The sequence below is a fragment of the Schistocerca nitens genome, chromosome 1, assembly GCF_023898315.1.
Source record: "Schistocerca nitens isolate TAMUIC-IGC-003100 chromosome 1, iqSchNite1.1, whole genome shotgun sequence".
Lineage (NCBI taxonomy): Eukaryota > Metazoa > Arthropoda > Insecta > Orthoptera > Acrididae > Schistocerca > Schistocerca nitens.
In genome coordinates this window covers 1049463889-1049474631 of record NC_064614.1, presented here as the reverse complement: position 1 = coordinate 1049474631, position 10743 = coordinate 1049463889, and the positions used below count along the sequence as shown (strand labels likewise).

General features: G+C 36.9%; 1 protein-coding gene across 1 annotated transcript in view; it reads right to left on the bottom strand.

Moving 5' to 3' along the window:
* Nucleotides 1–4436: 4436 nt before the first annotated feature.
* LOC126197262 (translation initiation factor IF-2, mitochondrial) overlaps nt 4437–10743 on the bottom strand; it is a 103339-nt gene continuing 97032 nt past the window's right edge. The window contains exons 13-15 of the mRNA XM_049934628.1: nt 9737–9901; nt 9438–9578; nt 4437–4670 (exon numbers count right to left, since the gene is read on the bottom strand). Of these exons, the coding sequence (XP_049790585.1) occupies nt 4498–4670; nt 9438–9578; nt 9737–9901 (479 nt within the window). The 3' untranslated portion in view covers nt 4437–4497. The remainder of the gene's footprint in view (nt 4671–9437; nt 9579–9736; nt 9902–10743) is intronic.

Below are 10743 nucleotides of genomic sequence, written 5' to 3'. Positions count from 1 at the left end.
GTTTGCACATTCTCTGCAAATTCGCTGCCGCATATCTCCAGGGGTTGTTGGTACATTCATGTGAACTGTTTCTTTTTCCCATCCTCACACAAAAAAAGTCGGCAGAAGTCAAATCAGGTGGAAGTGTGGGCCACGTCTGAGGACCTCCTCATCCAGTCCATCAACCCGGATAGCTTTGATTCAAAACTTCTCGAGCTAGTCATGAATAATATGGTGGGCACCCATCGTACTGAAACCACATATCCAGTCTCATTTGAAGTGGAACATTGTCCATTAGTGTGGGTAAAACACTATCCGTAATGTCGCTATACATTTGACCAGTCAGATTACCTTCTATGAAATATGAGCCAGTTACCTGCATATCTAAAATACTGCAGCAAACACTGACACTCCACGGGCATTGATGTTCAACTTGTGTTACCCAATGGGGATTCTCCACTGATCAATAATGCACATTATGTTGATTCACTTGACCACAATTTGTAAAATTTCATTCATCGGAGAAAAGTATCTATGAAATGAAATTATCCTTGACTGCCAGTTGTTCCTGTATCCAGTTGCAGAATTTCAGGTGATTGTGAAAATCATCACCATGCAGTTCTTGATGCAACAATAAATGAAATGGATACCTTGTGTGGCATGCAGTGTGCATAGAACACTTCTTTGCAAAATTCCTGAACCTCGCACAATTTGCCGAGAACTAGTGTGAGGATTTGCAGCAACTGCAGCTAAAACACTCACAGTGTTATGTTTGTTTGTCACAGGCTGCAATCAGACTCTAAAGGTTTAACACTTCCCATTTCAGTAAACAGGTGGACAATACTGCAAAACGTCATTGCAGACGGAACATTCCTATTGGGGAACAGAGTAGCATACCTTTGATGAGCTTCGTCAACATTTCTATGAGCCTCAAAGTATGTGGAAATGATATCAACCCTCTCTGCAGTCATTAACATTGTGGAACAATTGCAACAAGATGTATAAGTCCAAATCACTGAAGTAACATGCATAGTCTGACGCAGACTGAGCACATGATCACAGACTTGCTTCATTCAACTGTGGGAAGTGTCACATGATAGCATTTTCGAAAATATCCAAAAAGTACTTCGATTGTCTTAATTGGATGTGCATTTGTTTGAGATAGTACCATTTTGCAACAATTGTCACCTCATTTCCATGTTTTCCTATTACAGTGCCATATATTATGGAACAAAAGAAATAGGGGTTCCTATTTAACCCCCCACCCCCTCCCCGTCCTCCCTCCTGCCCTGGGGGTCAAGCGTTACGTTAATGGATGTCCCTCTTCAAGGTGAACAACGCTTATAGCCACTTTTTTTTTTAATCGGTGTGTATTTTGCAAATACTCCGACAAACAGTTTTAAATGCCGCACCCTGTATAATCATTCTGCTCTTTTCTCTGTGCTTCTTAAAGTAATTGCTTATTAGACAGTGCATGGCTTGAATGTCACCCTTTTTCAATTGTGTCCGTATCTCCTGCCATCTTTCCTCCATGAATACTTCTTTGGCTTTTCTACATTTCTGGATGATTTCATTTCCAAGTGATCTACATTTTACCCGTTCATTTTCAACATCATTTTATTAATTCCAGTAGCTTATCTGTTGTACATGGCTGCCTCTTTTCTACCTTCTTTTTCAAAGCTGCATCTGGCCACCCAGGTTTAGGTTTTCTGTAATTTCCCTAAACTGTTTCAGATAAATGGCGAGATGGTTCCTTTGATAGGGCACGGCCGACTTGCTTCCCCATCCTTCCTTAATCTGATGGGACTGATGACCTCACTGTTTGGTTGCCTCCCCCCAAATCAACAAACTAACCATACTCTGAGAACCACTACAAAGTGCACTGCAGAAGGTACAACCCATTGTACCAGTTATTAGGGTTTCATTACTTTCCATTTATGTATGGTGCAAGAGAAGAATGACTGTATGAATGTTTCTGTGCAAATTTTAATTATTTTAATCTTGTCTCCATGATCCTTATACAACCAATATGTTGGGATTGTTGCGTATTCCCAGAGTTACCATTTAAATCTGGTTCTTGAAACTTTGTTAGTAGACTTTCTCAGGATAGTTTATGTCCACCTTCAAAAGTTTGCCAGTTCAGTTTCTTCAGCATCACTGTAACACCCTCCCATAGATCAAACAAAGCTGTCACAATTCGTGGTGCCCTTCTCTGTGTAAGTTTAATATACCCTGTTATTCGCATTTGGTGTGGGTCCCACACAGTTGAGTAATATTCTAGAACTGGTGGTACAAGTATTTTGTATGCAATCTCCTTTGTAGGCTTGATTGCACTACCCAGTATTCTACCAAGAAACCGACATCTACCCCCAGCTTTACCCACAACTGAGGAAGGGCATAGTTTTAAATTTTGAATATTCAAAGCACGTTGCCAATCTTTGTACCACTTTGAAATCATATCATTACAAGAATGAATATTTATGCAGCTTCTTTCAGACAGTACTTTATTATGGATAAGAGCATCATCTGCAATAAGTCTTAGGTTACTATTAATATTGTCTGCAAGATCATTAACATAAAACATGAACAACTAGGATCCCAAAACACTGGTTCCCCTGGGGACACACCCGAAGTTACTTCTACATCTATTTATGATTCCATCAAAGATGTCTTTCTGCATCCTTGCTACCAAAAAATCCTCAATTCAGTCACAAATTTTGCTTGATACCCCTTATGACTGAACTGTTGACAATAAATGTAGGTGTGGTACTGAGTCAACTGTTTTTGGAAATCAGGAAAAAATGCATCTACCTGACTGCCTTGATCCAAGGCTTTCAGTATGTCATGTGAAAAAAGTGCGAGTTCCGTTTCACATGACTGATGTTTCCGGAATCCATGCTGGTTGTCATGGAGGAGGCCATTCAGTTCAATACCTTGTTATGTTTAAGCACAGAATACATTCTAAGATTCTACAATAAATCAATGTCAAGGATACTGGACAGCAGTTTTTTGTATCAGTTCTACTTACCCTTCTTGTAGACAGGTGTGACTGTGCTTTCTTACAACTACTGGGCATGGATTTTTGTTCAAGAGATCTACAATAGATTATAGTTAGAAGAGGAGCAACTCAGCCACAAACTCAGTATATAAGCTGACAAGGATTCCACCAGGACCTGGAGCTTTGTTCAGTTTTAACAATTTCAGCTGTTTCACAACACCACTGACACTAATACTAATTTCACTCATCTTTTCAGTTGTATGAGAATTAAATTGGGGCAAATCTGCTTGGTTTTGAGCAAAGGATAGCAGAGCTGTCAATAGAGCAATGTGTGAAGCCTTCAGTGATTACCATAGTAGAATATTGGCAGATGATCTTTCACAAAACCCAAAGTAATTCTGGTCATACGTAAAGACAGTGGCACCAAAGTTAGTGTCCAGTCCATAATGAATGAGGCAGAAAGTGAAATTCTGATGTGGTTGAGAAGAGCACAATCTGGCACTGACTCAGTGTACCAGTAACCAAGTTCCTACTTTATCCTTTTACAGGGGAGAGTGTAATCATGTTTCTGGTTATTTGTTTCAGTTGTCAACAGAAGCTTCAGTAATACCATGTTGTCCCAATGCTGCTCCAAAATTAGATGCCAGTCATTGGGTAGTTGTTCATCCATCACTTCTTGTCAGTAGTGGCAGAAAAATGTATGAAGGCTTATTACGCCTGGCCAACCTGGTTAGTATCCAGCCTAAACACCTCTGGTGAACTAAATCAGTGACACAACTTACAGACAACACATCCACATGTAGTGACTGTGGTGAGGATGGAATTTTACCTCTGAACTTCCTTCTGTTTGGGGATGACAATCTGCAGAACATGCAGCAAGTGGGTGATCTTTGTCTTCAATTGACTGATTATTTTACCATTCAATGTTTTAGTCAACAACTCTCACTCATACGTAGAGATAACACCTTGCACTTAATGTGAGAATGAGTTTTGGTGAGGGATTGTGCACTGTTATTAGACCTGTGTATTCTATTTGACAGTACAACCTGAAGAAAATATTTTTGTGCGACTGCTGACGATGTTAGACAGCACAGTGTCACACTGATAGTAATTTCTTTAGTTGTCATGCTTTTTCTATTGAGCTACTTTTCAATTTTCCTTCATATGCTACACTTCTCAACATTAATAAAGCCTTAAATACAAGCTAGCGCTGCTACTCTTCATTTGTTGGTGGAAGAATGACTCAAAGATTCACTCGATGTATCAAATACAGGAAAAACAAACAAGGAACAATGTTAGAGCTTAATATAAAACCACCTAAATTATTTGGATTTTGATAGACAATAATGCTGCACTCAAATGGGATTCAATACACAAAATTATTTAGTTAGTATCGATTAACAGAATATTAAAATGTATCAGCAGGTATACATGTCAGCCAGAAATAAATAAATCTGAGTAACGACAAATTTTTTTATCTACAAGAAATTATACACAGTGTAGCATATAAATTAGAATAATCAAAATCCAGGGTCCCAATCTGTTTCTTGAGGCTCCTTGATAACTTCATAACACACTAAATTATCACCTGGCTGAAAGCGAATACTTGGATCAGAAAGACGTAGTCCACATTCTACATCTTTTTTGATACTATCTACCTCATTTTTTACATGTCTCATAGATTCTAGTGAACCTGCAACAAACCACAGAAGAACAATGATCAATTTTTCATTTGTTTCGACAAGTAATGTTGTTGCATTTTTTAACACTAACTTATGTTGGGTTAACTATTATCCTGTCTATAAAACTCACTTTTCAGAAGGAAACTGTTAGTAAAACACATTAATAAGAGTTTGTCTGAAGACGAGTGATATGCAGGAAGAAATTAAAGCAATGAAAGCAAGCACAAGCTGACAATGATCAAAGATGGAAAAACATCAATTGTGTCTTTTTCATATTTAGTTAAATGTTTCCTACACCATCTGCATAATTTCTATTGAACTGATGTGGAACAAGTCAATTTACAGGGTACATATTGCCATGTACTTGCTGTACCCCTAAAGGGATTGACAAGCCCTCAAAACAACGAAGCATCATGGGTTTGGATATGTACAAGGCATCGCCTTCCCGGACTGTGTCAGTCACAAGGCCGACAGACAGCAGGACAAGCGGCACCAGAGGTCCTCCATACCAGGGACCTATTTTCCTCGCCATGTCATGTATGTGGAACTGGATCAGCATAAATTCCTCCACAGCCCAGCTATACAATGTGATGTCAGTTCACTCCACTAGATTTCTGGGCCAATTCATGCACTGGCTTTCAGCAATCCATCAATCACAGCCCAGTCAGAAGCCACTGCAATGGGGCCTATTACTTTCCAGTGATATCTTGAGACATACATATCAGCCAACTATACCAGCTGCTTAATCTTCGTTGTAAGGGATTATCAGTGGCATGATCTTCATGTCCCACTATGTTTGTTCCCTGTGTACTCCAGATGTATGCCTGTTAGTGTCTGAGAAGTTGTATTTTTTTTATTGAGATGAATTTTCCTTAGTTACTGAATGTCGTTTACATGTGGTAACATGAAGTTTACTTCATTGACATGTTTTATACCATTTTGTGATGTTCAGAAATGTATAAACTTGAGTTTATATATCATGATGAAACTGTTTATGGAGCATTTTCTCTGGTGTTTCAGAAAATATTTGTCATTTCATTTTTTCAGTTTGTAGACAGAGTCAGTCCAAACAAATACTGCTAATCACATGTTGCATGACATTCCACCCAGTGTCATCAGAAAGCATTAGTATATTTGCCATTGCAAAGAAAATTATTTTTTAAGTGCAGTTTTTGATTTCCACTCGATATGGCAACCTCAAATTAATGTAGTATGATATCTGGTGTATCAATATGTACTTATATGGATAATAAATCTGAAAAAAAAACAGTACACAAGAAGTGATTTGTGTGACGCCCTCTCCCATGGTGTCTGCTACTACCATGTCGCAGTGTTACTCAGTCACTGCTGGTGAACCAGTTATTTTTCCTGTTTTACTGACAATGTGTGGTTTGTGGGGGACTCAACTGCACGGTCATCAGCGCGCATAGGAAGTCCCAATTTTGACACAGTCCAATTTTTTCACACAGTCTAATCTAGGCACTGTCACGAATGATGATGATGATGATGATGATGAGGAAATGATGAGGACAACACAAACATCCAGTCCCCGGTCAGAGAAAATCCACAACCCGGCTGGGAATCAAACCCAGGACTGTGTGATCCAGATGCAGCAATGCTAGCTTCTAGACCATGAGATTATTCCTGTTTTACTGTCCCTACCAATTCATCATGACGAACCAAATATAACACCAGATTAATTTGGGACCACACTATCAAATGGGCATGTCAAATTCCACTTTAAAACTAAAGTTGCTTTTAACAGGAAACAAACTGATGCTACTCATTAACACTGGGTATTGTGGCTTGTTGACTGTGGATGAATACCAAACACTATTCTCATTGCGTTGTTTTTTTTTTTTTGCACAAAACTTTACTGTTTGAAAATATGCAATATTTATTAAGCTATTGATTTGTTTGTTTCCAAAGATAGTAATTTTTCGAAGGGTAAAAATTGTTGAGCTACAGATATTGGAGAAGCTCAATTACATGTTTCTTCCATCTCAAATTTTCATTAACATGCCCACCAAAAACATCTGAGCATACTTCAGAGGGGTCCAGGAAAATGTAGACACTCTTTGAAAGTTAATATCTTTGGAACAAAATGACTTATTGTGGCAATTTGGTGCAGTACGGAAGTCCATTGTTTTCTCAAGAGATCTCGGCACACGTTTTCCTGCAGACAACAGTGCAACAATGAATGAAGTAAGATTGTCATTTGCCAAGGCCATACTGAAGTGGTACTGGAAGTACGAAAACATGACAGAGGTACAACAGCAATGGTGTAGTGTATACGGAAAAGAGTGACCAACATTTACAACAATTTATCATATTAGGGATAAATTTGAAGCTGACATTACTGTTCAGGATGTGCATACGGAAAGATCTGGCTGCTGAAAAACATCAACAGGTCAAGCTTCCAGTGCTGCTGTGTTGCAACATTTTACAAGGACACCTCATAAATCTGAGAAGCAGGCTACAAGCAAAAGTGGGCTAAGCCAACAAAGTGTATGACGAAGACTGCAAAGTGGAAAGTGTATTTCCAATATCACTGCGCATACGAATGAGGATGACCCAAATCGAATGATGGAGTACCGCTAGTAGTCTGAAGGCATGCTTCATGAGGATGAATGGTTTGCAGGGATGTTTATATGGTCTGATGAGGTGCAATTCAAACTGAACGGTACTGTAAACCACCACAACTGTGTATACTGGGCTCCTGAAAATCCTCACATTCACATGGACAAATATGTTAAGCTACCGGGTGTTAATGTGTGGTGTCATTTGTCATCGTGATGTTTGATTGGCACATTCTTCTTTGAAGGTACTGTAACTGGTGAGGTGTATCTTCATATGCTGCAATCATCGATTTTACCTGCCATCCATGACGTATTCAAAAATTAAAGACTTTTACCTATAATAAGATGGCGCTACACCTCACTACCACAGAGGTGTCAGAGCCTACTCGAGTGAAAACTACCTGGACGATGGATACATTGAAGAGGAGCTCTCGTGTACGCACTACCGTCTCCAGACCTTGCACTTCTCTATTTCAACCTGTGGGGGACCTTGAAAAGGGAGTTTATCAACAGAACCCAGCTATACTGAATGAGGTGTCCTGCACTGCTATCACGCCGGCAACACTGACAGCCATAGTTCGGTGAACAGTTCAGTGGCATCAATTCCATTTGGCTGTTAATGGGAGTCACTTGAAACATATGAAGTAACATTCCCCCCTTGCAAGAATTGTAATGGTGTGTTTTTACGTTCTCTTAACAGTGACTATCAAAGAGTGTCTACACTTTTCTGGACCTCTCTGTAAATAATACTTAGCTCTAACAAATGTTTGCTAATTGTTGGTGGTGTTACATTTCTTATACTGAACTGACTAAACTCTATTTTCCAAAAAATAAGGAAGATTCTACTACATGGGTGGCAAGTGAAAGGTTATTCACTTATTTAAAGTACAAAACAAGAACAAAAATTGAACCCTGATAGACTCCATTCACAATTTCTTCCCAGTGACTAACTTTTTTCCACTTCAGAAACCACTCACCACCATTTTTAGTATTATTTTTGTTAAATATCATTCTATCCAGTCGATAGGAACACTATTAACTCCATAGAACTTAAGGTTCTCTAAATGAGTGTTATAATCTATGCACATATGTTAGATAGGTCACAAACAATATCACCTTGTGATATTTTGTTATTTATGTCTCGTGATAGCTGGTGACTGAATGCGTAAATGGCATTCTCAATTAAGCATTCCTTCTGGAACCCAATCTATGCTTTACTATGTAAATTGCATCTATTTAAGTGTGATAATACCTTTGAGTACATTACTTTCTTGAGTAATTTAGAGAAAGATGTCAAAAAAAGGATCAATGATAATTACTTTCATTTTTCTTGTCACCTATTCTAAAAAGAGATTTACAATGGCATAATCTGTGAAAAAATTCCCTGTACTTGTGGTGCATGCATGGCATACATAATTTAAAATATGATTTCTTAATACAGAACAACTTCTCAAAATTCTGTTCAAAATTCCATCTACATTCTATAAGCTTTCGTTTTTGAGAACTTTCTAATAATATTAATTTTAGTGACGTGCATTGCATTAACTTAATTATTTTATTTTAGTTAATCAGCTATATTTAGAAAAATATTTCAAATGGTTTTAATTACATTGCCAGTTTCATTAGTTTTTGTCATGATGTGCAAACTTCAGGACATTTTAATAACTTTTCTTCATAATTGCAGTAAGTCTTACAGTACAGGAAGTCCTTTATTGTTTCTAAAAAACTATATAAAATTTTCTTCACTTTTACAAGATGTTTTAATACTTCTAGTTATCCAATGATTTTATGGCTCTTAGTCCTTTTTTTTTTTTTTTTTTTTTTTGGAAAGGTAGTTTCAAATCTGGACACAAATTTATAATGATATACAGTGAATTTCTGAATTTCACATTAGCATATTTTCCATTTATACATTAACCAATTCCACCTCTTTTGCACTTATTCTTAAAACATTGTATTCTGGAATCATTAATTAGCCTTCTCATTATGTATAGATGTGCCTCACTATTGTATGATGTTAAATTGTTAATCTTAATAAGAACTGTCCAAGTATTAACCTTAAGCGATTTAGGTAAATCATGAGAAACCTAAACAGCACTTCCTTACAAACAAGTCTAGTATCCTAACATTGTACCAACTCCCGATTATCATGTAGGACATAGGAAACGTATGTGTTCAATGCACATTTCTTGCTCTCACCTGCATATAAAATTTCTTCTCCTCGGACAAGCCTATATAATGCATTCTTCTTCAAAATTCCTTTTGTGCATCTGCATCCTGCTACTGGGATCTTTTTCCGGCCCTCGTTAATGATAAATTCCTGAAGGACATTTGCTTCACCTAGAACACACATTGTGATTGTAACTTAACACAAACCTGAAAATGGGTAATAAATTTCATTGCTGTACCATCATATAAACTCTAGGTGAACATATTTCTGGAAGCCAGCAACAACCTAAATTATGTTAAGACTCTCTTAGTAATTTTATTATGCTTACCTAGTGTTTGTTCAACCTCTTTTTCTGGTAGTTTTGTACTAATTTCTTTCTTTAAATCATCAATAAGTTTATATATGACATTATGGTGACGGATTGAGATCTTCTTGCTGTTAGCCATTTCTTGTGCCTTCTTTAATGTACTCACATTAAAGCCATATATAATTGCTGTAATTTATTAGAAATACAGTTATTTGTGTTCATACTAAATGTGAATTAAAATGACAAGACAATCATTTATCTTCAATCTGCAGCTTTTAAAACAAGTAATATGAAATTTCACAAATACTTTCCAAAATTTGGTTGATTTTAAGTTTTAACATCTAGTAAAAATATCTACAATTTCATAGAAAGGACTACTTACATGAAGTAAAAATATTATATGGTTGTCAAAACAAAATTTCATAGAAAGGACTGCTTACTTACATGAAGTAAAAATATTACATGGTTTCCAAAACAAATGTATCAAGCATATTCACATAATGATCCCACTAATACACTTATTGTAAATAGGTGTATGTATTTTTTGTGTTAAATAAATAATCAAGAGAAGTCCAGCAAGTGACAAAAACCACAGTCTAACATACACAAACATGATACTCAAGGCTGAATAGTTATCATCATCTCACAGTTGGAACAACACTAGCACCCCTAGAGGCAAGAAAGCCACCTGTAAAATTAATGTTTTTGTAATTATTCTTCTACTTGTTCCAAGCTTTAGTAAATTATCAAGAGACATGAATGTCTATGACATAATGTGAAAACAGCTGAATCTCAATGACTCAGTGGCTTAAGCTACAACTTTTCCTCAAGAAAAACTTTCGAATATATGTATAATAGCAGCTTACTCTGCCGAAAGCCAAGAAAATATAAAACCATATTTCATTTATGAGAATCATGTATTTCTGTTGTGTTTTATTATTATGACAGGCACTTTCCTTGATACCTAATAATTTTGTACAGTGTCTCATGATTTACACTTCAGTCAACTTTCTAATGCATGAATATTT